Source organism: Hirundo rustica (assembly GCF_015227805.2).
Source record: "Hirundo rustica isolate bHirRus1 chromosome 33 unlocalized genomic scaffold, bHirRus1.pri.v3 SUPER_33_unloc_1, whole genome shotgun sequence".
NCBI classification, from domain to species: domain Eukaryota; kingdom Metazoa; phylum Chordata; class Aves; order Passeriformes; family Hirundinidae; genus Hirundo; species Hirundo rustica.
In genome coordinates, this window is record NW_026690190.1 from 88,753 (window position 1) to 113,775 (window position 25,023).

The 25,023-nt window shown below is 48.1% G+C and overlaps 2 protein-coding genes and 1 long non-coding RNA gene across 7 annotated transcripts in view; 1 reads left to right on the plus strand and 2 right to left on the minus strand.

The window, feature by feature from the left end:
- Positions 1-1,190: 1,190 nt before the first annotated feature.
- On the minus strand, positions 1,191-8,750 carry LOC120747600 (uncharacterized). 4 transcript variants are annotated; one of them, XR_005699151.2, is made up of 5 exons: positions 7,095-8,750; positions 6,811-7,018; positions 2,771-5,883; positions 1,881-1,986; positions 1,191-1,632 (listed from the first exon to the last, which is right to left on the minus strand). It is a non-coding gene; the product is annotated as an uncharacterized LOC120747600 (long non-coding RNA). The 4 variants fall into 4 exon arrangements; XR_009208698.1 differs by having other exon boundaries at positions 6,811-8,750; XR_009208699.1 differs by lacking the exon at positions 1,881-1,986 and having other exon boundaries at positions 2,961-5,883; positions 6,811-8,750.
- A 272-nt stretch (positions 8,751-9,022) lies between these two features.
- On the minus strand, positions 9,023-11,187 carry LOC120747599 (uncharacterized). 2 transcript variants are annotated; one of them, XM_040053613.2, is made up of 5 exons: positions 11,153-11,187; positions 10,785-11,040; positions 9,849-10,635; positions 9,406-9,481; positions 9,023-9,310 (listed from the first exon to the last, which is right to left on the minus strand). In XM_040053613.2, the coding sequence occupies exons 2-5, from the start codon at positions 10,854-10,856 to the stop codon at positions 9,241-9,243; spliced, it is 1,005 nt and encodes a 334-aa protein (XP_039909547.1). In that variant the 5' UTR covers positions 10,857-11,040; positions 11,153-11,187; the 3' UTR covers positions 9,023-9,240. The 2 variants fall into 2 exon arrangements, with proteins under 2 accessions (XP_039909547.1, XP_039909548.1); XM_040053614.2 differs by having other exon boundaries at positions 9,849-10,639; positions 10,997-11,040; positions 11,153-11,180.
- LOC120747584 (IgGFc-binding protein-like) overlaps positions 10,455-25,023 on the plus strand; it is a 28,250-nt gene continuing 13,681 nt past the window's right edge. Inside the window, exons 1-8 of the mRNA XM_040053595.2 lie at positions 10,455-10,567; positions 14,091-14,135; positions 17,867-19,075; positions 19,162-19,496; positions 19,704-20,274; positions 20,630-21,234; positions 23,040-23,610; positions 24,259-24,839. Coding sequence (XP_039909529.1) covers positions 14,093-14,135; positions 17,867-19,075; positions 19,162-19,496; positions 19,704-20,274; positions 20,630-21,234; positions 23,040-23,610; positions 24,259-24,839 — 3,915 coding nt within the window. The 5' untranslated portion in view covers positions 10,455-10,567; positions 14,091-14,092. The remainder of the gene's footprint in view (positions 10,568-14,090; positions 14,136-17,866; positions 19,076-19,161; positions 19,497-19,703; positions 20,275-20,629; positions 21,235-23,039; positions 23,611-24,258; positions 24,840-25,023) is intronic.

The following is a 25,023-nucleotide window of genomic DNA, read 5'->3' on the forward strand; positions in this document are numbered from 1 at the left end:
CTCAAGGTGGGGCCTCCAATCACTGCCCTGGTCCTGCCGGCCGCACTGGCTGATCCAGGCCAGGTGCCACTGGCCTTCTTGCCCACCTGGGTACACACTGGCTCAAATCCAGCTGGCTGCCAATGAGCAGTCCCAAATTCCTTCCTGCTGAACAGCTCTCAAGCCATTCCTTTCCCAGCCTGAAGCATTCCATGGGACTGTTGTGACCCAGCACTTGGCTTTTTTGACCCTCACACTGTTACCCTTGGCCCATCAATCCAGGCTGTCCTGATCCCTCTGCAGAGCTTCCTGCCCTTCAGCAGATCCACACTTCCACCCAAGTTGGTGTGATCTGTGAACCTCCTGAGAGTGTCCTCAATCCCCTTGTCCAAGTCACAGAGGAAGATGTTGAACAGGACCAGCCCCAACACTGAGCCCTGGGGAATCCCAGCAGTGCCCAGCCCCAGCTGGCTGTGGCCCCATTCCCACCAGCCAGGTGCTCCCAGTGAGAGACACCTGTCCAAGCTGGGACCTGCAGGTGCTCCAGGAGAGGCAAGGAGATGGAGGCAGTGCCAAAGGCTTTGCTGAGCCTCAGGCAGACACACCCACACATGTCCAACACCCACTTGGGCCACTTGGGGACAGCAGGAGATCAGGTGAGTCAGGCAGGACCTGCCTTTCCCAAATCCTGGTTTTCCTGTCCCTGCCATGAGTTCCCCCCAGGGAATCTGTTCCAGGGCTGTCCCAGCACCAAGGCCTGGAATTTGTTGGATCCTTCTGGCCATAGTCCCAGTGGCTCCCAATCACCTCCACTATGGTTCCAGTCATTCCCTGTATGATCCTAGTCACTCCCACTATGATACCAGTATGATCCCAGCATGGTTTCAGTTGCTCCCATTCACCCCCAGTATGATTCCCCTTACTCCCTGTCACTCTCCAGCACGGTTCCAGTTGTTCCCTGTATGATCCTACTTACCCCAGCTGTGATCCCAGTACCCCCACCATGGTTCCAGCATCCTCCAGTTGCTCGCAGCATGGTCCCAGTAGCTCCCAGTGCCTCCCTGCCCATAAATCCCAACTGGGGGAAAAGGACACACACATGATGTGGGGGGATATGGAGGGACATGGAAGCACTGTTGTGCTGTCACCAAAACTGAGGGAAAAACAAAGAGTCTCCAACATCATTTTTAGTATTAGAGAATTAAGGCATTACTTTATTCTGGCCAGGATGTTGTTCTGGCCAGAATATGCAACAAAAATATTTTCATCCACATATTGCTTGGATTGTGCAGAAAACACCATTCCATCACACATGGCTATTTACTAGATTTTTTACATATTTACACAGTCAAAACCCAGAAAAATGCATTGGTTCAATGTTCATTGATCACAAGTTACACAGTTCTTTGTATTTGGTTTCCTATTGGTTATTGAACACTTTGCCTTCAATGCTAATTAGGTCCTCATTCTTTGTTCTCTTATTGATCTCTTCCCAGACCAGGTGTCTCTGACACATCAGGAAGGATGTTTGGGTGTTGACCGTCACTTATCTCTTGAGCATCCTCTGGCAGCTCCCAGTCCATTGAAATGTCAAGCTCATCAGGCCTTGCTTGGGGAACAATCTCTCGAAAACGAACTTCCATTCCCTTCCCCCTAGGTAAAGATGAACAAAACTGACTAAAGGTTAGTTAAAAATTTTAGAAGTTGCATCATTTCCAACACCACCCCTCCCCATGGACACAGTACCCTCATTGGCACCCTGCGTGCTCATGTCCCCCCATCTCCCTTATGTACACGTTCCCAAGGTCCCTCATGTCCCACCTGTCCCTCCACATATCCCACAATGTCCTCATGTTTTCTATGTGTCCCCAGTGTCCCTTGTGCATCCCCCATGTTCCCACCTTATCCACCATCCCCCAATGTTTGTGCCGTGAGGCAGGAGGTGCCTGGACTCTGTGGCCAGCTGGTGGTGGTCCTGTGTTCCTGGTCTAGTGGTCCTGTGTTCCTCTGGGAGACAAAAAATAGAGGGGGGGGGAAGACCCTGAATACAGGGGGGTGTGGGCATGATATTTCTGGCTCTAAGAGACTTTTGCCTGCTAGCAGCTGCTAACTTTTTCCCAAGGGAAAATTTCTCAAGAAAAGCTTCTTCTCAAAACAATCTTAACAAACAACTATCCTTTCTCAAAACAATCTTTCTCCAGGTGGTGTCTTGCTGTTTCTCTAGTTTCACCAGTGGGATTAGAGTGGTGCCGTTCCTGTTCACCAATCATGTTAAGTTTGTATCAGAACACCTTATAAAAGGTAGTAAGAATTAGACAAGAAAGCCTTTTTTCTATACTCTTTGCCTTCTGAAATATTTAGAGTCTCTCATCTTTCTTTCGTGCCCTACGACGACGGGGGGGACGACCCCAAAAGTATGGCAAACAGGAAGGGGGAAGAGCATCCTTCCTCCACTTCATTTTTGGGACCCTGCCGATGGGACAGGGGACACGCATTCCCCCTCATGAAATGAGTCCCCACCTAGGGATCTGGGTCCCTCTGCATGGGATTGGGACACCGCTCTCCCCCTCATTAATGGCCTTGAGACCCCCACATGTAAGTGATTTACCTTCCTGAACTGAGACCTTCCTCATGGGATTGGGACACACACCCCCTCCTCCCATGGGATTAGGGGACCCATCATTGGACTGGACACACCCTCCCCATAAGATTAAGACCCCCTTGAAAGTGGGACATCCCCCCCATGTGACTGGACACAGAGCTCCATCATCAGCCCCTGCTGCCCACTTACCAGGGACCCTCCAGGGACCCCAGGACCTGAAGGAGGCAATACGCAAGGTGGCCACTAAGCCCACTTGGGTGGGGAGGGGGCCACAGGGAGGCTAAGGCCCCACTTTGGACAGCCTCAGAGCAGGGGGCCCAAAGAGGGGACCCCCGAGCGGGGAATATGCTGACAGAGGAAGAGAAAATAAGGCATTGACTATGTCTATGGCGGCACCACTTTGCTGTCTCGGATTCCAGCTCATACTGAAGTTCCAACATGTGCAGCATGGCAGCACTAAGCCATGGTGGGGCGTCATTCAGGCCATGACAGTCCACTGTCAGTGTCCACTGTCCATGGGACTCGGGCAGGGGCCATGTGGGTCTGCTGAAGGGTATGCAAGTCTTGCTGAGCACACCCAGCTCTCCGGTTCACGGATCAGCTCGTGGACGGGGTGCTGAAGTCCCAGTCAGTGCCATGTTGCCAGTGGGACACTGTTGTGCTGGCCATCAGCACCTGCTGTTCTTCAACCCTCAGCAGTCCCACGGCAGAAAGACCCTCTGAAAGACCAAGTGTTATAAATGAGGAGACGTACTCCTTTATTCCATTTTCAAATTAGGCAATTTATTAATTTTGTGTTTGGCAGAAAGCGGGCAAGACAGTGCTGGGTGCAGGGGAATCACCGCTCTACCAACATGCACACCAAATGTTAATTTTACAGGTATTTATCCAGGTTCACGTTAGTCATCCCCTCCCAGTTTCTATTCCCCATTATGAGGTTTAGTTTCTATTCTTCATTGTGACATCCAGTTTCTAGTTTTCATTGTTTCTGGTGGTCGCTGGGGGGGGGCGGGGGGGGTCGGAGTCTTTATCCTTCACCCTTTGCTGACCTCTGGTTCCTTTTCATGGCAGTTTTGCCTTGCTTGCAGTTTTATATAGTTACATCTTTTCTTAACCATTCTGCTTAGTAACCACAACATTTTGTTCAGTTATCCTTCCTTTAGTTTCACCTAACAGTTTCTCAAAATTTATCTTTGTATTGGTCCCACGTCACAATCCCATCATGATATATATTTTTCTCTAACACAAATCATAGTTTAATTTGTCACACAAGCAAGGGATTCAGCTGTCTTAATTTCCTCTGTCTCCACAGCAGCTCTCCCAAAGTCCAGTGATGTCCTTTTGGGTCCTTGAAATACCTCTCCTGAGGTGATTTATGCCAAGGATACACGCAGGGTCCAGGCCAATGACAAAGGAATTTTTCTGCCAGTCATGCCCTGTCAGGAGCACTTCAGCTTCCAGCACAGTCCCTGTTGGGATCCCCCTGTCACCCCAGAAACAGGGATGGATTCTGCCCCTGCATGACGGCATCAGGGTACATTGTGCACCACTGTCACCTAAAGCCTCGTGCTCCTGTGGCTCTGCTGTGCCAGGCCAGGGATCCACACAGTGCAATAGGCCCCACTGTCCTTTTCCCACACCTGGCTGGAGCCAGGGCCCCTCTGGCTCTGATCACGGTACTCGTTGCTCGCTTCTTGTCAACAGGACCTGCAGGTCCCTTCCAGAGGGTGAGAAGTAACATCAGCCCTTTAATTCTGCCTGAGGACTTGCCCGGTGGAAACTGAATTGCATTTTTCCTTGAAAACTTTTCTGTTGTGGTTTATTTTCCCTCTCAACTCACATACCCTGCCGTCTGTTCAAGTTGTAGTGTTACGGGACAGTTCTGTACCCCCTTGTTTAGTCTGTATCTGGGGTTTTGTCCCAAAAGCTGTCTGCTCTCCCAGAGCTGGCAGTTCTGTCAGACCCCAGCCCTTTTTCCTGAAGTATCTACCAATCTCTGACATATCATTTATCCTTATAATTTGTTTTCCTTTTACTGGCTTTCCATTAGTTTGAGTCTCTCCCGTGTTTCCCCCTCCTCCTCCCTCCTTCCCCCATTGGCCGGAAGTCGCTACTTGCCCCTTGGATCCTGTCCGTTTAAAAACTCCTGCGCCCGGCGTTCGGGGTCTGTCTGTCGCTGGGAATTCGGCAGAATCAATCTGTTTGGATCGTAGAAGGAAGACCTCTCTCACAATCCTTGCTCCCAGCTTGCGCCAAGCAAAGACATTCCAGCCGTAGAGCCAAACAAGCTCTGAGACGCGCCGCCCGTAGCTCGGCTCGGGGGGACGTGTCCCACTCAGAACCGTCCGTTGCGGAAATCTGAGCCAGCACAGAAGTTCCGGCGTCGGCGATAATACCTGGGGCAGCAAGGCAGAGCTGGGTTTTCCTTCCCACTTCCTCATGTCTTCACCATGGTCAGGCAGGTAAAACTACAGGTTCCCTCGTAGTGTGCCCCCTCTCTCCTGAGCAGAGGGCACCTGCTCCCTCTAGACTCTGGTCTGTACTGGTGGGGCACTTTAAATTGCTGGTAGTCTCCTTTAAATTGCTGGAGGTCCTTTCCACAGATGTAGGCCTATAGAGTGAAAGCGCTACTTTCTTCATATTGCCAGAGTTTGGTAACCAAATTATCCACTCTTTGTTTTCCTCCTTTCCATGACATCACTGCCAATGAGTTGATATATGGTGACGGCACCTCAGTAGGAACTTCCACCACATGGTCTGCGCGCACTGAACCTCATCTGGATCTACAGGGGACCGTAGGTCTGGACACAGTCCTGTGCCATGTGCCCCAGGATGATCCTGCCTGAGCAGGGAGGTTGACTAGATGACCCCACTGGTCCCTTCCGCCCTAATTGCTTTTCTGATTCTGTGAAAGCAGGAGCAACTCACAAGTGATGACAGAATACAGACAATTGGGGGAAAGCAAATTCTGCCAGTTACAAGGGGAAATGATGGCACGGGGAGCAGGATGGGGATAGAGAGAGGAGTGATGGCACAAGGAGCAGGACAGAGCAACAGAGAATAAAGCAGGAAGAAAAGCATGAGTTAAACAGCAAGAACAGCAGGGAGAAGGTTCCTCACTGGACTCTTACCATAAAATTACATCACAGAACTGATCTGATTGCCTTCCACGACAGGACAGTTCCTGGATGGAGGAGGGGAAGGAAGTGGGTCCAAGCTCCCCTGGCAGCCTTCGGAAGGACTCAGCAGGTGGAAAAGGTGGGCAGAGAGGAGCCTCACCTGTCCTGCCGCATCCCACAGGGCTGGGAGACACAAAAACCACCTGAGAGCAATGCACCACTCACAGTTCTGTTTCCTCCAAACTCACACCTGGAGAAAACTCCATCTATCCTTTAGGGACAAAAATTTCACCTCCCAAATCCCAAACATTTTGAGGTGAGGAGATTGTGCCAGACCAGGACATTTTCTTGGTTGATCTCCAGAGGCCCGTCCAACCCCAGTTATTATTTCACTGCCCAAAACAGAGGAAAGGGCCTCAGCAACCACGTTTTGGGTAGTTTTCCTCAGCTTCTAAAGTTTCCTGATCCTTTCTCCCTGCCTTTTTAAAATCCTCACTTAAGGAAAAATGAGGTGCCAGGACCTGCTGGATGTCCCCAGATTCCCTCCCCAAACCCTGCAGCAGCTGCCAGGAGAGAACCTGCCATGTCTGAGTGAAAATATTTTATTTTTCATTTAAAAAAATCCAACAAAACAAAACCAAACAACAACAACAACCAACCAAAAAAAAAAAAAAAAAAAAGGTGCTTTTATCTCTAAACCCTCTAAGTCCTTCCTGCCACAACCCCTATCACTTCAGAACAGAGGATTTATAAACCTTAAAACCCTTCAGAAAAATAACATTCACAGATTAATTTTATTTTGGTGCAGTCAAGACTCTGGTCTTGTCTGATTTGGTGATGGTCACTGGGAGTAGTCCAGAAAACAAAAATTATGAGCATGGGAAGATTAAATTCTGCACAAGTTGAAGTCTTGAGAGCAAAGTACCTGCCTTGCAGATGTGCTGCAAGAAACCTAAATAAGTAGCATCATCATCTTTATTTATAAAATGTGAAACACTGACCTCTTGCATAACACAGCCCAGACAAATTATGGAAAGTAAAACAACATTTTAAAGCAGCAAATCCATGTTCCAGAGAATTCCATGACACAGGAGAAAATCCATGACTTACTCTTAAATTCACTTTCTGGTTCAAACCAAAGCCACCTGAACTCACGTTTGAGTTCACCTGACACCAGCGAGAGCTTGGGAAATGTTTCTTGCTCTGCTGATGCCTCCTTTGGTGCCAAGTCCCTTTCACTGCTGTTGTCCCTCCTCTCTGAGCAGCTCCCCAGGTGAGGAGGTGCTGCAGGTGCCAGAGCAGAGATTCCCCTGCAGCCCTGGAGAAGAACAGAGTGAAGCAGATTGCCTCACGTTTGCCTCTGTGCCCCAAGTGCCTCTACCTGAGGGACTCACCCCATGGAAAAGGACCTGGAGCAGTTTCTGAGGGACTCACACCCCACCAGGAGCTTTTCCCTCAGGTTTTCTCTTTCTGTCTCTTTGAAGCGGGAGTGATGGAGCAGCCTGGGGGAGCGCCTGAGGTCAGCCAAGGTCACCCACCCCAAACCTCCCCCACTTTTAGAACCCCAGGCTGGTTTGGGTTGGATGGGACTTCAAAGGTCATCTTGATCCATCCCCTGCCACGGGCAGGGACATCTTCCACTATCCCAGGTTGCTCCAAGCCCTGTCCAAACTGGCCTTGGACACTTCCAGAGATGGAGCAGCTGCAGCTTCTCTGGACAACCTGTGCCAGGGTCTCACCACCCTCACAGGCAGGAATTTCTTCCCAATATCCCATCTAGCCCTCACCCTCCATCCTGTCCTCTGACAAAGACCCTCCCAGCTCTCCTGGAGGCCCCTTTCTATACTGTATTTTATATCTCTATTATATCCATACCTACATACGTATCAGCCCAAAAAGTGGCTCAGGCAGTCCATGACTAGTTGTGGCCACCTGAGGTAGCCCTTTTTTGGGGGGTGTGGGGGAGTGCTGTGGATTTGGGCACATCTATGGGTTATTTTAGATGGCCTCAGGAGGCTTCAGAGGGAAATTTGGGAGGGTCCAGAGGGTTTATAGGGTGTTCAGGGCAGGGGACTTTGGAGCGTTTTGAGAAGACACTAAGGGTATTTGGGATCTAGTGGGGAGTCTGCAGGGGATGGAGGGGGGGTCTCTGGGCTTTGGGGGGGGATGTTTATAGGAGTGTATAGTCCAGGCCCCCAAAGTCTCTTCTGCACCTGACAGGATTTGATCTCCACCTGGCAGGGAAGTTCACCACACGGACTCCGTTCCCGACTCCCATGAAATTTTTGATGTGTGCAACATGTAGGAAATGTTTATCCTGCCATTTCCTGGCTTGTCCATCCCCCACATTGGCAATTGCAGCTTTGATTCAAATTTCAATTAAAGGCTGAACTGTTGCTGATACTGCGATAGGGTCAGGGACTTTCTCTACATCGTCGTCATCACGCCAGTTCCCAGGAGACACTTGAAGGGCTCTTGGGAGGCAGTTAGGGGGTGCCTGCAGGATCACTAACGGGCCTGGAGAGGCACTTGGGGGTCCGGGAGGCAGCTGGAGAGCACTTGGGGGTCCGAGGGGACACATTTTGAGGCCAAGTAGGGGACGCGGGGGGGGCGGGCGAACTTAGGGATCCTGAGGGGCACTTGAGGGTCAGGAGAGAGAAACTAGGAGTACTTACAGGGCCCCGAGGGGCACTTACGGTTCAGGGAAGCACTTCGGGAGCAGCCGGGACAGCAGTGAGGGAACAGGCCCGGCTCTGACGGGCTCTCAGGGGCCGCGGGGCATGACGGGAACCGCAGTCCCGGCTCCAATGGCGTTCTACGGGGCCCCGCGGTGTTTCGGGGCTTGTAGTCCAGGCAGTCAGTAAACTGGCGCGGAACCGGCGGCCAATGGGAGGCGGGAGGGCCCGAGGGACTTGTGGGGGATCAGGGGGAGTTTCTGACACCCCCCCACCCATGACCCAACACAGCGCCCTCAGGGGAGGGGGGACCCCAGAAGCCCCGGCGGCCGTGAAGGCGAAGAAAATAAGTGAGCCTCGCCCCCAGGGGCCTGGGGGTTCCCCACCCCCATGCACCCAGTAACCCCTCCAGGCGTCCATATAGACTTCCTAGCCCCTACAGACCCCCCCACCCCCGCCTGTCCTGGGTCCCCCAAACCCCAAGGGTCCCCCAAACCCCTTCCTGGACCCCCAACATCTTCCACAGACCTCCCCCATCACCCCTAGAGTCCCCCTCCCCCAAATCCCATAGACTTCTTCTGGACCCCCTACAGACCCCCAGTGCCCCTCCAATCACTCCCGATTCTCAGCGCTCCCCATACACCTCCTTCTGCATCCCCAGAGCCCCTCCAAACACCCCACAGACCCTCACGGACCCGCTAGAGACACCCAGCACCCCACCAACACCCTCTTTTGAGCCCCCAAACTCTTCAAATGCTCTTGGGGACATATGGAGGGAGACAGGATTGGGACAATCCCAGAGGTGGAGGAGATAAGGGAGAGAATTTTGGGAGTGTCCACACCTCCCTGGTGCAATTTTGGGGTGTCATTTCTTTATTGGCCCCACGATGGATTGGGGGTGCCCAGGTGGGCATTCCAGGAGGGTCTCAATGGCCCTAGGGTGGGGAAAGAGAGAGCAGAGGGGGGATTAGGGGCATTTGGGGGAGGTGCAGGGGCAGATTCCTGAAATTTGGGAGCAGGGGTATCCTACCGAAGGCGTCCCCTTATGGCTCGGCGGTGGCATCGCAGTATCCGGAGCAGGGGGTCCTGCAGAGAGCCTTGGGGGCCTGCATATCACAGGGGGTGGCAGTCCCACAAGTGTTCTCCCAGACCCACAAGGGACTTCCTGAGCTAGAAGTACCTCCCCAAGCCACAAGTGCCCCCTCAGCCCCTCAAGGAACCCCTGACCCACAACTGCCAGCCCCCCCCCCCCCCACTCCAGAAGTGACTGCCCCTCGCCCACAAGTGAACCCTCTGACCTACAAATGCCCACCAGCCCTCAAGTGACCCCATGACCCACAGGTGACCCCACGGTCCTCAAGTGACCCCACAACCAACAAGCACCACCCAGCCCTCAAGTGACCCCACGACCCACAAGCACCACCCAGCCCTCAAGTGACCCCATGACCCACAAGGCCTCCTCTGGTGCCTCACCCAGTGGCTGCTGCAATGGCACCCCCTGTAGGGCATCACAAGCAGTGCTCCTGATTGGCTGTGGGGCCTCACAGGTGTCACATGACCTCAAGCCCCGCCCTCCCCAGTGAAGGGGCTCAGGAAGTGCTTCCCTTGCAGGCCACAGGGCACTCTGGGAATCACATAACTTCCAATCTGGTAAACGCCGCTGAGCCCAGGGGCCGTCATGTGGCCCCCAAAATGGCTCCTGCCGCAAAGGGTCCTGGGACTCTTGCTTCCCACAGGGTGGAGCCCCCACGTACAGAGATGCACAGCTGCTGCTGCTCTTCTGCCAGGGGACCTCGTGGGAGTCACGTGACCGTGAGTATAGTGCCCCCTGCAGGGTGTCCAGCGAGCTGCTCCTCATTGGCCAGAAGGCCTTGTGGGTGTCATGTGACCTCCAACATGGCTCCTGCCACCAGGGTTCCTGGGAGACAGCCTGGGGTGAAGACGCCTCCTGGTGCCTGCGGAAGTGTCTCGTGATTGGCCCTGGGGCCTCAGGGTCATGTGACTCCCAGGGCACGGCCCCCTGCAGGGTCATGGGGGGATCACGTGACCTTCCCCGTGGCACTCCCTGCAGGGCAGCCTGGGGAGCGGCAGAGCCCAGCAGAGCCCTGCCCACCAGGGGCGTGTCCAGCGCTGGCTCCTCCCCTCGGCAGCGCCTCAAGCGCCATTGGACGAGGGGGTCATCGAGGATGGAGGTGCAGGGAGCAGAGCCAAGCAGAGGCTTCGCCTTCTCTGGCCCGCGAGGGTGCGGCCTGAGCAGGGCCTGGCTGGGGGGAAGGAGAGCGTTAGGGGCGGGGTGAGGACCCCGAAATACTGACCCTGCACTGCCCCCCGTAAGGCTGGTGGTCTCGGGAGGATTGTGAGGGGCTGCAGGAGGCACTTATGGGCAGAATGGGGGATCTGGGGCATCACCTGGGATCGGGTGTCGAGGGGCCCCGTGGCGCTCTTGGGGAACACGGCGCAAGGGAGGGAATTGGGAGGCATTTAGGCGTCTGGGGTGGCATTTGGGAGTCTGGGGAGGTCTTGGAGTCCGGGGCAACACTCAGGGAACGGGGGAGCATGTTGGGGTCCCCACGGGGCACTTGGAGATCCCGAGGTGCACTAAGGCCAGGCTGCTCTCCCACCTCCTTTGCACCAGACGCTCCGTTCGCTGCTGCAGGTTGAGCCTCTGCGGGGAGAATGGGAGGAGTGACGCGGGATCGCCCCGAACCCCCCCAAATTCCCCGTCGGGATCCCCCAAGTGCCCCCCTCTACCCCCCTCTGGACCCCTCAGGCCTCACCCGCTCCATCGCCCGCGCTCTCGTTTGGTTTCGCCCCAGCGCTCCGAGCTCGGGCGCTGATTGGTTGGCGGGGGGGACGGGCGGGCCCTGCGGCCAATGGGAGGCGGGGGAGGGGGAAGGCGGGAAGCGGCGGCGCCGAGCGCGGCGGGGGAGGAGTGGGGTCCATGGGAGGGCTTTGGGGGCCCCTGGAGGGGATTGGGGGCTCTAGAGGCAGTCGTAAGGCAGGATTGAGGAGTCCTTGGAGTACATATGGGGGTCCCTGGACGGCATTGCGGGTCTGGGGGCGCTGAGAGATGCCCAGGGAGTTTTGGGAGTCACTGGGGTGGTTTTGAGGGTCCCGGAGAGCTTGTTTGGGATCCCCAGGGAAAGGTTTAGGGTACGGGGAGTGTGGTGTGCTTCTGGGCATCCTGGAGGGGATTTGGTGGTCCAGGAGGATCGAGAGGGTCGTCATGTTGTTTGGGTGGTCCTTGGGGTGGTTAAAGTGGCAGAGAGCTGGGATCCCTCTGACAGAGACCCCCAGTCTCCCCCATGGTCCCCCTAAATCTCCCCTAGAAACTCCAAGTCCTCCCAGGGACCTCCAAATCCCGACAGGACTCTCAACTGCCCTTACATCCATAAGCCCATCCAAGGGAATGATACCAAAATTGGCTGGAAAATAAACTTTCTAACACAATTTTAAGCATTAGAGAGCATGCATTCTTTATCTGTGCAGGACACACCAAAGGCTTTCTCCTTTAATCTGATGTGTGTGGTGAAACTTTACAACAGGGTATGGTCCTGGAGGGACCACAAATGAGTTTCTGTTGGTCACATTCACTGCATGCTTCCATATTACGGGTGACCTTTGCTTGAACATTTTCTTTGGCCATGCGCTGTTGCTTCTTGGTACATAACAACAAAAAACCCACCACATTCCTCATTACCTATTTCTCCACTGGCTCCAGTTATGTTTGTGATCCTCTGTGCATAACTTTACATCCCTTCATCTTTTTTGCCAGTTAGTCTTTAAGCTCCATCCAGCACCTTCGGGGCAACTGAAAATTTTTCCATGTCATTTATCAGGAACCCCAGCACCCTTCCAGGGACCCCCAGTGTGCCCCAGGAGCTCCCATCTCCCTGCAGGAACCTTGTGGTTTGGGGAGTTCAGAGGGCTGAACGGATCCTCAGGTTGTTTTTGGGGCTCTCCATGTGGTTTTGGGGGACCCTGAATGATTTTGGGTGGTCTCTGTCTCTGGACAATTTTGAGGATCGCTGTGGGGTTCAGGGATTCCCCATTTTTATGTCTTCATTTGAAGACAAAAGCCCTTTAATTCTCTGTTTACCATCATCTGTCCTGGCTCCAGCTGATTTTTTTCAGGTTTTTCAATCATTTGGGCCAGAAGTTCCCATTCCCTGGAATTCCCCTCTGGGGCTTGGGTCATTAATTTTTAGTAAAAAACATCTGGGTTTGGTCTGTCCTTCCCCTGGGGTCATGGGGCCGGAGGGTACCATGGGGACAGTGATTCTGGGAGTCTGGGAATTTGGGATGATCGCCGTGGGTCCCACACCTGTTATGATGTCCCTGTGAGTCCCACACCTGTCACAATGTCCCTGTGGCACTCACATCTATCACGATGTCCCTGTGGGTTCCACTCCTGTCACGTCCTGTCCCTGATAGGATCCGGCTGCCAGTTCCCAAATTCTCTGGAGCTGTGGGTCATGCCCCCTTGGCTCCTCCCCCTCTCCTCCATCCTGGAATTCTGCTGAATCTGCCCAAATCTGCATGATTTGGCTGTGGCTGGAGTATTTTTATGTGGGTATAAAAAGAGCGATTTGGGGATAAACACTCTGTGTCTGCAGGATCCTGGGAATTCAAGAGCCAAGGGGCCGGTGAGTGGGGAAGAGGGGGGAGGCTTCATTCCCTGTTTATTCCTGGTTTTCCTTATTGTTTGGGAATGGACAGAAATTGAAGATTTTTTTCTGCCCAGATTTCAGATTTTTTACCCTTTCCCTTCCCCAATTTTGTGGCTGTTCCCCCTTTTCCCCACAAGTTTCCTAATTTTAACCTTTTTCAGGATCTCCAAATAATCCTTTGTCTTCCAAAATGTTGGGTTTTAAACACTTGTTTTCCCCCAATTTTTTTTATCTTTTGCTCATTTCCCCCCAACTCTCAGATGTCTGCTGTTTTGTGCACTTTTTCCCCAAATTTCAGATTTTTTGCTCTCATGTCCAAAATTTGGTGGGTTTTTTTCTCCCTTTTTTGGCCAAATTGAGCATTTGGGAGGCTTTGTGTGGGACAAGGTGAATGAAGTGTTTTCCTGGATGTTGAACCCCATTTCAATCCAAATTTGGGGGATGTTGGGCAAAAAAATAATCATTTTGACCAAAAGTAGGGGGACTGGGGGAAAACCCCATCCTTTCCATAAAGTTTGTGTGTGGATTTGATGGAAATGGGGTATTGAGGTGGCATCAATATGAGGGGTTGGTGGGAAGGGTGTGTCAGCATTTTAACCCCATTTTGACATGAATGTAGGTGATCTGGGTTAAAATTCATCTGGTTTTAGAGTGAATCTGATGAAGATAGAGACTCTGATGTGGCCTCAAGGTTGGGGGGAGGATGGGAGGGGAGAGATGGCTGCCTCAGGTGTGTAATTCCATTTTGACCAAAATGGGGCGGATTGGGGGGAAAAAATATTTTGACCAAAATGGGGCTATTTGGGAAGCAAAACCATTTGGGGAATTTAGGGGCAAACAATTTAGGGGATTTTGGACAAAATTCATGGAGTTTGGAATGGATTTGGGGGCAGTGAGGGCCAAAATAACCCCCAAGAGGTTTCCATGGGGTGAAAAAAAGGCATTTTGGGGTAATTTGTGTGGCATTATTTGAGGCTTCTGGAGACATCTCCGATTTTTTTCCCATAAAATAGCAACTTTTAGTGATTTTGACTGTTTTTCACAGGGATGGCACAAGATGGGATCTGGTGGTTCCTCCTTCCCTTCTGTGGTAAGCAAACCCCCTGTTTTCCACACAAAATCCCCAAATTTCTTGGCTTCGGTACTTATTTCCAGGCTTTTTACCACAGGAAATGAAATCCTGAATCCCTGGGCTTATTTTTGCCTGAAAATTCCCCTCTTCCCTCATTCTGCATTTTCTCCAACAACCTTTCAGCTGCAGATTTATTATTTTTAACAAAACCCCCCTTTTAAAATATTTTTTTCATCTAAAAGCCTCTAGAATATTTATTTTTTGTTGTTTTTCATGAATGCTTCATTAATTTTCTTGTTAAAAGCCCCTTTTTCCTCACTTTCTACAGGAAAAAAATAACATTTCATCCTGGTTATTTCTGTTTATTTTCTTTGTTTTTGTTTGTTTGAGCTAAAATTCTAATGATCAGTTTTAGTATTTTTCCAGGAAAAAACCCCAAGATCTATATGCTGGTATTGTATTTTTTTTTCTGGGGAAAAAAGATCTATTCTAGAAAGGTTTTTTTATTATTATTTAAAAAGTAATTTTATTTGTTTGTTTTTAGTAAAAGCAGTTGGTTCTTAAAAAAAACCCTTTTATTTCTTATTTCCCTGTGTTTTTTCTAATTTTAATTAAAACCTCTTATCAATCCAATTTTTAGATAATGTTTTAAAGAAAATAACTTTTTTCCCTTAATATTTTTTAAATTATTATTTTATTTTTAAAATTTATTCATTAAGGGGAAAAAAACCCTCCCGAACTCTGTTTTAGGTTTCATGTATTTTTAAAGGAAAAAACCTCATTCACTCTGTTCTAATTTTTAAATCCCTAATGCTCATTTCCCTGTTGATGTTTCTTCAAAATCCCCCATTTTTAAAAAAACAACACTTTTTTTTTTTAATTAGTTGAGGAAGCCTTCTTTAATCCTGTTTTTTATTCACAGTCAAACCTCTTTATTCCAAATTTTTCCCTCAAGAGGCTCCAATTCCATTTTTTTTCAGAAAAAAAATCACCAGAATTATCTTTTTTTACCCAACATTCCTGATTACCTATGTTAAAAAAAGAAAAAAAATCCTTATCACGGACTTTTATATATAGACCGAGTTTTAGCCAATTTTTATTTTATTTTCATGGGTTTTTTTCCTGACAATCTCAAAAATTCCTTTAAAAAAAAATAGGAGAAGGTACCCACTCTTTTTAACCAATTTTGGGGCAAAAGAGGCTATTTTGCTGTTTTGTAGCATTAAAAAGTCCCTGAAAATATTTTTGATCTTTTAAAAATATCTTTTATTTGTTTAGGTTTACTTTGATATATTTTTTTATATTTTATATATATTTTTAAATTTACATTTTAACTTATATAAAATACTTAAAATTTTAATTGGCTAATAAAATAAATAGTGTAATTAACATAAATTGATTATTAGGACAATAATTACTTATTAATACTTATCTATATTTTTATATGTTGTGAATATATTAATAATATGAATACGCTATAATAGTTATATATGAATGTACAATTTAATCTCTACTGTAATTATATAAAAATACAATATATGATCTATTGTTCTGTAATTATGTTGTTATTCTCATTATTCTTGTGTTGCATTGTGCTTTGTGTTATTTATTGTCATATTGGTTTTTATGTTATTTATTTTTGTCGTAATGGTTTGTTCTGTACTCCCCTGTTCTCCTGACAAACGTTATGTTCCCAGGTTTGTCCCTGCCCCTCTTCCCTGTCAATCCTCCCATATTCCTCCCATTCCCTCCTACGGGCCCTGCCTGTCATTGCATTGTTCCTCCCGGCTTCTAGAGAGTTCGGGTAAGGACATCGAGTGATAGGGCAGGAGCCAAGGAAGCTCCTCCCTTTATGTTCTCATTGGTTTCTTTTAATGTCCCTCCAACCCTGTTCCACGCCCACCTTCTCCCTCATTGGATGTTGCATTGTCTCCTCCATTAGTCCCTCCCCTGTACTTAATCCCAGAGCTGAGCGCCCCAGGTGGTTTAGCTGGAGAGACTCCCTGAGGTTAAGATGTCCCTGCGTGGGGCTGAATAAACACCTTGGACTTTTCCCTCCAACGGAGTCCGACTCCTCCCTCCGTCTTCGGTGAGGCGTCTCCCGTGATAAGGGGCAAACCCCCTCTGCCACTCCTCTGGTTCCCAAAATCCAGAGGAGTGTTCCCCGACTGATGGCAGTGTCAGAGCTAGCCTGGGTGAACGGAGCCACTGCTCCGGGAAAGCCGCTGTGACATTATTGATTTGCATTTTTTAGTAAAATTTTCTGTGAAAATTCAGTTCAAAATTATTTAAATGTTTATATGGATGGATAAAAGATGTGAAATATAAAAACATTTTATATATTTTGTATTTATATAATACATTAGTGTATTTATTCATATAGTTCACTATATATTGCTATTATATGTAACTACATCCAGATATTGAGAGGTACTTATAAAATATACAATAGATATAAATTATATAAATACAATATATACAGCTCTAGATTATTCTACAATGTAATATGACATAGAGTTGCATTGTATTATATGAATGACATTATATTATTGTATTGTAATGTAATTATAACTGTATGCAATTAATGAATATTTATTTAAACACAATTATATATAATTTTTGTGCTAGAATGTAATATCCACCATTATAACTGTTATATTAATGACATATAATGATAGATTATATGGCAATATAGCATAATATAATGGTATATTAATTTTATTGTGGTCTATAATATATTCTCTCCCGTTGTAATTTTATTCCTCATCACTTATTTTTGCTTGATTTTTATCTTTTTTTCCTAAATCATTTTTATGGGAAAAAAAATTAAATAATCATCTGTATAATTTTATGGAGAAAATATGAATTATCTACTGTTGTATATAATTATAAAAATAGCACATGAATTTATTTTCTTCTATGATTAATGCTGAAATAATTTCAATAATCACAGCAGTTACTATTATATTACTTTAATCATTTTTAATGTTTATGGATTTGGATTAAATCTTTGCTGATATTCTATTAAATTTAGGTAAAAAATAATGGAAAAAATACTTCTATATATTTAAATATAAGTATTGGACATTACAGTGTTATAATTAATAGATCTGTATAATAATAACACAGAAAACTATAGAACCAAGTTCTATACTGGATAACAAGTATAATAGTACAATAACGCACTAAAAAAGTAATTGACATGTTTTTACTGATATATGAGTCCTATATTATTAATATTTTATCAGTGTGCAAATAAGTAGTAATATACCAAAGTGCATTACATAATACTATTAATATATCAACAACACAGGATATAATAATTAAATATCTAGTCATACTGTTGTATTAGGGATAGTATTTTATATAATTAATATTAGTTAATAATACATTATTTCATATTATTAACATATTTATAGATTTTAATAATTTGTCAATAGAATATATAAATAAGAGTTTAATATGTATAAATTAATATTTATAGTTTTATTCAAATATTATTTATTAACATAATAAGCTATATTTTCTCTTATGATTTTATATAAAAATAGACAATAAATTGGATACTGCAGTCATATCTTTAATGTAATGCCAGTACAATTCCTACTATAAAATAGGAAAATTGATACATAAACACATACAAAATTGATGTTAAAAATATCAATATAAACATATAGAAGCCCCCTTTATATAACACCCTTGGTTAATATAAAAATTAAGCAAGGCCCCCTTTTTCCCTGTTTTCACAGTGCTCTCCAGTGCCAGCTACCGAGGCCGGGAGTTCCTCGCCGTGTTCCCACAGAACGATGATGAGTCTCCCAGTGCGCACCTCCAGCTGCTGCTCACTTCCTATGGCCCTGCCGAAACCCAGGTGTCGGTGACGCTTCACGGCGGCTCCATCACCCAGAACGTCACCCTGGGGCCTGACGTCACCGTGCCCTTGCCCCTCCCTGCTAACCTGGAACTCACTGGAAGCTGCACTTGCCATAAAACCTTGGTGGTCCGGGCCAGCACTGACATCTCTGTGGTGGCCGTCAGCACCAAGGGCTACACCGTGGGTGCCACTGCCCTCCTGCCTATGGAGAGTCTGGGCACCAGGTATTACGTGGTGACACCCCTTGGGAACAACACGTACGGCCTGACCGAGTTTGTGGTGGCCGCTGGCGCCGCCACCACCGCCGTCAGCATCACCACCACTGCCACATTCCACTATGCTGGGGCCACCTACGTCCCGGGCGCCGTGCTCCGCCTGTTCCTGCAGCCCTACCACAGCTTGCAGCTCCAGAGCAGCCAGGACTTCACTGGCACAGTTGTGGTGGCTGACACCCCTGTGGCTGTCCTCAGTGGCCACACCTGTGTCAAGGTGTCTGCTGGCTTTGACTTTGTGGTGGAGCAGCTCTTCCCAATGACAGCGTGGGGGAGGAGCTACGTGGTGCCACCCAACCCGCTGCAGACAGACGTTGACTTCGTTTATGTGGTGACGGATGAAGACAACACCATCACCTACAACGCTGGGAGCGGGAATGCCACTGTGGCTATGGCGGCAGGGGAGGTACAGACCTTTGTGGTGAACCGTAACTCCCACCTGTACATCAATGCAGTGCTGGCAGTGCAGGTGGTGTTTTTCTTCAGCGGGTCGTCTTGGCAAGATCCCTTCCTCCTTGTTGTCCCACCTGTCAGCGCCCACTGCACTGCGTTCCGCTTCAGCAGCGTGCCCAGCCAGTACAACCATGCCGTCCTCATTGCACCCACCACTGCCACTGCCACCACCACCCTCAACCATCGGCCAGACAAGACCCTGGCATGGCAGGCCATTCGTGGCACAGATTTCTCCTGGGCCAGCATCACCGTGAGCGCAGCGATGCAGAGCGCGGAGAACTCGCAGGTGCCTATTGGCCTCCTGGTGTTTGGGTTCCAGAGTCACACTGGATACGGCTTCCCTGGGCTCTGTGCTTCCAGTGAGTACAGTCAGTCCATTGTTGTGTCACTCCAATGGTTGGGTGTTGTCAAATTGACCATTTATGGGTTTTCCCCTTTTTTTCAGCCCCCATACCGCTCTCCTGTGAGGATTTGGTGTGCGAGGAGAGGTGTGAGATGGTGGATGGACAACCAGAGTGCATCCAGGAGACTTTCTCCACCTGTTGGCTCGCTGGTGGGCCACACTACCGGAGTTTTGATGGAAAAACCTTTGATTTCATGGGAACATGTACCTACACCTTGACCACCATCTGCAATCCCGATCCCACTCTTCCTGCCTTCTCTGTTGAGGTCAAAAAGGAGGAAAAGGAGAACTCCAAAGTTTCCTCCATCGGCTCCATCACTATCCGTGTTGACAACGTCACCGTCACTGCTGTCCAGTCAGAGAATGGGATGGTGAGGGTAAGGAAGAACCATCATCATTCCCAAATTCCAAGTAATTTTATGGAATTTTACTGAAATTACTTATTTAGCAATGATCTTGAGAGTCTTTTCCTAAATAATTCCAGGATTTGCTGGTGTGCATGGAAACACTTCATGTCTTCTTAAACTCCATGTATTGCCCAATTTTGATGGGTTTTGGTTGTGTTGATGGTTGTTGTCCTGCAGGTGAACAACCACCGCTCGCGCCTCCCCATCTCCCTCTCCCATGGGAAGCTCCGCATCCACCAGAAGGGTAAATCCATGTTGATGCAATCACATTTTAACCTGAAGGTCCTCTACAACTGGGACGATCATGTAGTGATCAAGCTTCCAGCTGCTCTTTCTGGAAAAGTCTGTGGAATGTGTGGGAACAACAATGGGGACCCCCGAGATGATGCTCTCTCTCCTGATGGAAAACAGGTGTGGGACATTGTGGAGCTGGGGAGGAGCTGGAAAGTGACCAGTGAGAGCAGCCACTGCCAGGACAGCTGCGATGGCGACTGTGGGCGGTGCAGATGGGACCAGGTGGTGACATACAGGGCAGAGACCTGGTGTGGGAAGTTGTCTCAACATTCTGGGCCATTCCAATCGTGTCATGACACTGTCAGTCCCAATATCTACATGAAGAACTGTATCCATGACCTGTGTGCCAGTGAGGGGCGTCATGATGTGCTGTGCCACGCCCTCCAGATTTATGCTGATGACTGCCTGGAGGAGGGGATCAGCATTTCTGATTGGAGGACGACAGTGGGATGCCGTGAGTAGAGGATGGTCGAGTGAAAATACTCCTTGGGGTGGGCGGAGCCTAATTAATGTGGGACTGAAGATTCATGGGATCATGGGTTGGGAAAGGTTATGGCAGCAGATCTGAGCAGGAAGGCCATGGAAGTCCAGGGAGATTCCAGAAGTTCCATGCAGAAAGTCCATGGAGTATCTAGAAAATCTGAGCAGGAAGTCCATAGAGGCTCCAGAAAGTCTGGGTAGAAGGCCTAGGAAGTCTGTGGAGACTTCAGAAAATCCATGGAGACTCCAGAATATCTGTGTGGATAGTCCAAGAAGTCTCTCCTACCATGTGCCACTCTATTCTGACCACTGTCTTCCTCCCTGTCCAGCTCTCACTTGCCCACCCAACAGCACCTACAGCACCTGTGGCCTCACCTGCCTCCCTACCTGCAACATCCCCGCAGTGTCATCCAGCTGTGCTGCTGCCACCACCTGCGTGGACACCTGCGTGTGCCACGAGGGCCTTGTCCTCGATGGCAACACCTGCATACCCCCCTCTGAATGTGGCTGTGTCTTTCGGGGTCTCTTCCACGGCCTTGGCGAGGAATTTTGGGGCGACCTCACTTGCACCCAGCGCTGCGTTTGTGACGCGGAGCAGCGGCAGGCAGTGTGCTGGGATTCTGGTTGTGGCACCAAGGAGGAATGCCGAGTGGAGGAGGGGATCCAGGATTGTTATCCCAAAATTTTTGGGGTCTGCACTGCTGTTGGAGCCACCCACTACAAGAGCTTTGATGGCAAGAGGTTCATCTTCCAAGGGACCTGTGTCTACCTGTTGGTTGGGTTATGTGAGGACACCCCAAATTTGGTGGGATTCCAGGTATTGGTGCAGAATGGCCACCGGAGTGACAACCTCATGTCATCCATTGCCATGGTGACAGTCAAAGTCTACAACAAAACCATCAGCATCAGCAGGGAACACCCTGGGAAAATCATGGTGAGTTTATGAAATGATCCCTTACCTTTCCACCACATTCTCCATCTCATCCTGAACCTCATCCCATTAACGAGTGACAAAATCTGAAATGTAATTAAATCAATTAATTAATGCCAACGGGAGCAGTCCTGTAACTGATTAGAACATTTAGACAAAAAAACTTTCTAAAGCACCTTTTGAATCCCAAGAACTGGAAATTCTTGGTTCCTTAACCACAGATTTCTCTCTTACATTTTCAAATTGCAATTGGCAAGAGAATGATCCTCCAAAGTACAATGCTACTCCCAATTACCCTGCTTACAGAAACTCAAGTTTCTAGTGAAATTACTCAGATAGTTAGGGTAGACTTTCCGGAGTTAACCAATATCTACAACAATTGCCAAAAGGATATTAATTCATTTGTGGAAATAGGGCTTAGCAGTCATTCCATTGCTCCTCGAAGGTAGTCCATGCAGTATTAGACAACTTACTGTGTTAGCACCTAGTGCTAAAGAAGAAAAAACATAAAAGAAAGAGATTTACCCATCAATATAAAGAAAATCGTAATAGTAGTTTTATGTCCTAGAAAGCTGCAAAGAGGGTTTCAGCAGGTTTGTTAGTACCCCAGCTTGCTTCTGCCATAGCGTTGAAGCAGTTAGATGAGGTTGGATGTTAGCTGAGCAAACAAACCAATGCCACAGCTACCGCAGTCAATAGTATGTTGACAGACGTCAACAGTGTTAGACATGCTATCCTTCAAAATCAAACAGGAGTTGATTCTTTTATTGGCACATGGGCACGGTTGTGAAGAATTTGAAAGACTGCGTTGTATAAATTTGACCATTCAGAGTCCACCCACAAACAACCTTAAAAATGGAGCGATTTGACAAATCAAATTAAAGCAGACAATAGATCATAGTTAGAGGATTTGTTTGAAGGCTAGAGCTTTACACCTTAGTTAAGGGAGCTTTTCAAAATATGTTTATATGCATTAATTGTTACAGCCACAATGTTAATGATAGTGCCTTATGTAGTTAACTATGCATAGCAAACGACAACAAGACCATCAAAAAGGTCTTTTCCATTCAAGAGAGAGGGGGAAATGTGGGAAATGGATTTGTAAAGAATTCTCAAAGCCTGACAGAAGGCTCACCTAGTATGCATTTGCATGCAAACTTCAAGATAGAAAATGCTGACTAAGAAATGCCATGGAATAGGACAGACATTGTTGAGAGAGAAATAGAACTAGAAACAAGTTTCAAATGGTGGCCTTGCAAATAAGACTAGATACTTTGGAGAAATGAAACTATGAAAGATGCCTTGTAGTAAGACCCACAAGGGGTAATTTTAGATAGCTGGCTTTAAGGCATTGTGTGGCAAAAGCAGATAGGACAAGAAATGCTTATAATGTAATGTAATTAAGAAACAGTTGGCTTCTGATTGTGATAGCGTGAATTATAACATCCGTATTGTCTCACCCTTCCCATGAGACGGAAAATAGAATAAAAGTTTTTAAAATGCCTCTCAGTTGCCCCATCTCTGGGTCAGAAAAAAGTATAATCCGGCAAAATGGGTGTTCCAGCTGTTGAAAGCAGAACTGGAATTTGCCATCAGACCCAAATGTTATCCATTTTTATGGTTTTCTCCCCAGATTGATGAGTGGTTGATCAACCTCCTCCTGGGACTTGGACCTTCTCATCCTCTTGAATCCCAAATTTAATTAAATTCAAAATTTAATTAAATCAATGCTTTTGTTTGCTCTGGCTGTTGAAAATAGTTTACCATCAGACTGCAAATTTGGTCACTTTTTATGGTTTTCTCCCCAGATTGATCAGCAGCTGGTCAATCTCCCCTATTACTACAGTGAAAGAAAGATTGTTGTCTATCGTGACGGGCAGGACGCAGTGGTAGAGACCAATTTTGGCCTCATTGTCACCTACGACTGGTACAGCCACGTCACCGCCACGGTGCCCAGTGGCTTCGCCAACGCCCTGTGTGGGCTCTGTGGGAACTACAATGGCGCCGCCAGCGATGACATGAGGATGAGGAACAACCATGTGACATCAGACCCAGATGCCTTCGGGAGAAGCTGGAAAGTCACGGATGCCCCAGGATGTAGTGAGAGGTCAACAGTGGAATGTTCCAGCACTGTTGCACCTTCCTGGCTGCTACAGAAAGTATCTGGGATGGGGTGTGAAATTATTTTGGAAGCAGATGGACCCTTTAGAGCATGTCATGGTCATGTTGACGCCCACCAGTACTTCCAGAGCTGCATCCATGACTCCTGCCTGTTCCCTGATCAGGAGGAAGGGATGTGTCCAACCATTGCCCTCTACGCCAACACGTGCCAGGCTGCTGGTGTGTCCATTGAGAGGTGGAGGAGAGATAATTTCTGCTGTAAGTAGGGATAATGGGAGGGATTTTCCTTGCACAGTATTCAGAAGACCCTCAAGCCTGCTCCAAATCCATGTATGAACAACCCAGAGGTGGGTGGGAATCCAGTGGGAATTCCACCCAAAGTCTTGGTTGATCCCATAATGCACCCACAAGAAACCCTTCCTAAGGTAGAAGTTGTCTCATCTGGAATAATTTACCCCCTCAAAATCTCCAGTTTCCTGGTGTTGGCTACAAGATGGATAATTTCGAGGGCGAACCACCAAAAAATGCACCAATAGTGGAATTGAGTTAAAGGGATCCAGTTTGGATGTCAGTTGAGGACCCAGTGTGGAGCAATCCCATTCTTTAAGTGAATGTTACATTTTTCTCCATGAAAATGTGGGAAGTTGGATGGTTTAGCAGTAAGAATTGCTATTGTAATGGGCGGGGATATTCCTTATGGATGATCATTGGATCATCTTCAGATAATCATTGGATCATCATTTGATGATGCCCCTCATTGCATCCACAGAGAGACAAATTGAGGGTTTGCCATGAAACTGGGCTAAAAAACTGCATTTGGTGAAGTTTGCACCTGAATTCCAGGCAATTTCCAGGACTTGGACTGGAATTTCCTAGTTCCTCATGAATCCCATTGTCTCCCGGCAGATATTCCCTGTCCTTCCAACAGCTCCTATGAGCTCTGTTCGCACACCTGCAAGCGCACCTGCGGAGCTGACTCTGCCATGTGTCCAGGGCGGTGTCGTGAGGGCTGCACATGTCAGGACGGCTTCATGCTCAGCGGTGATGAGTGCGTCCCCACATCCCACTGTGGCTGCAGCCACCATGGAGTCTACTACAAAGAGGGGGAGACGTTCTACCCCACAGAGCAGGAGATGTGCCAGTGCCTCTCTGGTGGCACTGTGAAGTGCCAAAATACTTCCTGTCCTGCTGGTGGCCCTGGGAAGGTCATCGATGGTGTCTTCCAGTGTCCCCTGCAGGTGTCCAGCACCTGTGTGGCCACAGGTGACCGTACCTATGTCACCTTTGATGGGATGGCCTTCAACATCACTGGTACTTGTTCCTACATCCTCACTCAGACCTGCACAGGTGACAATGTGACATCATTTATTGTCACAATCCAGAAGGAGGCACGGCAGAAGGGGAAGGTCTCTGGGATACAAGCGTTGTCTGTGGCAGTCTATGGGGTCACCTTGACCTTGAAACAAGGAAAGGGGGCAGATGTCATGGTAAGGTGGCACTTTATGTTCCAAATCTCATGGGATCCCCCCCCAAACTGGGCTTCTTTGATGGAAGGAACACCTCAGGCCATGTTCAAGCCCAGTCCATACTCCCCCTACTTTTTCTATCTAAACAAGATCCATAAATGCGTTAAAGCTTTGGTCAGAAGGTGTTTATCCTAAATTTTTTGTT

Coding starts and splice junctions, on each gene's coding strand:
- LOC120747599 (XM_040053613.2), bottom strand. CDS start 10,856: ATGCCTCCCAATTCCCTCCCTTGCGCCGTGTTCCCCAAGAGCGCCACG. Junction 10,636..10,784: donor CCCTCGACACCCGATCCCAG/GTGATGCCCCAG, acceptor CCCCCCAGCCAG/GCCCTGCTCAGGCCGCACCC. Junction 9,311..9,405: donor GCCATAAGGGGACGCCTTCG/GTAGGATACCCC, acceptor TCCCCACCCTAG/GGCCATTGAGACCCTCCTGG.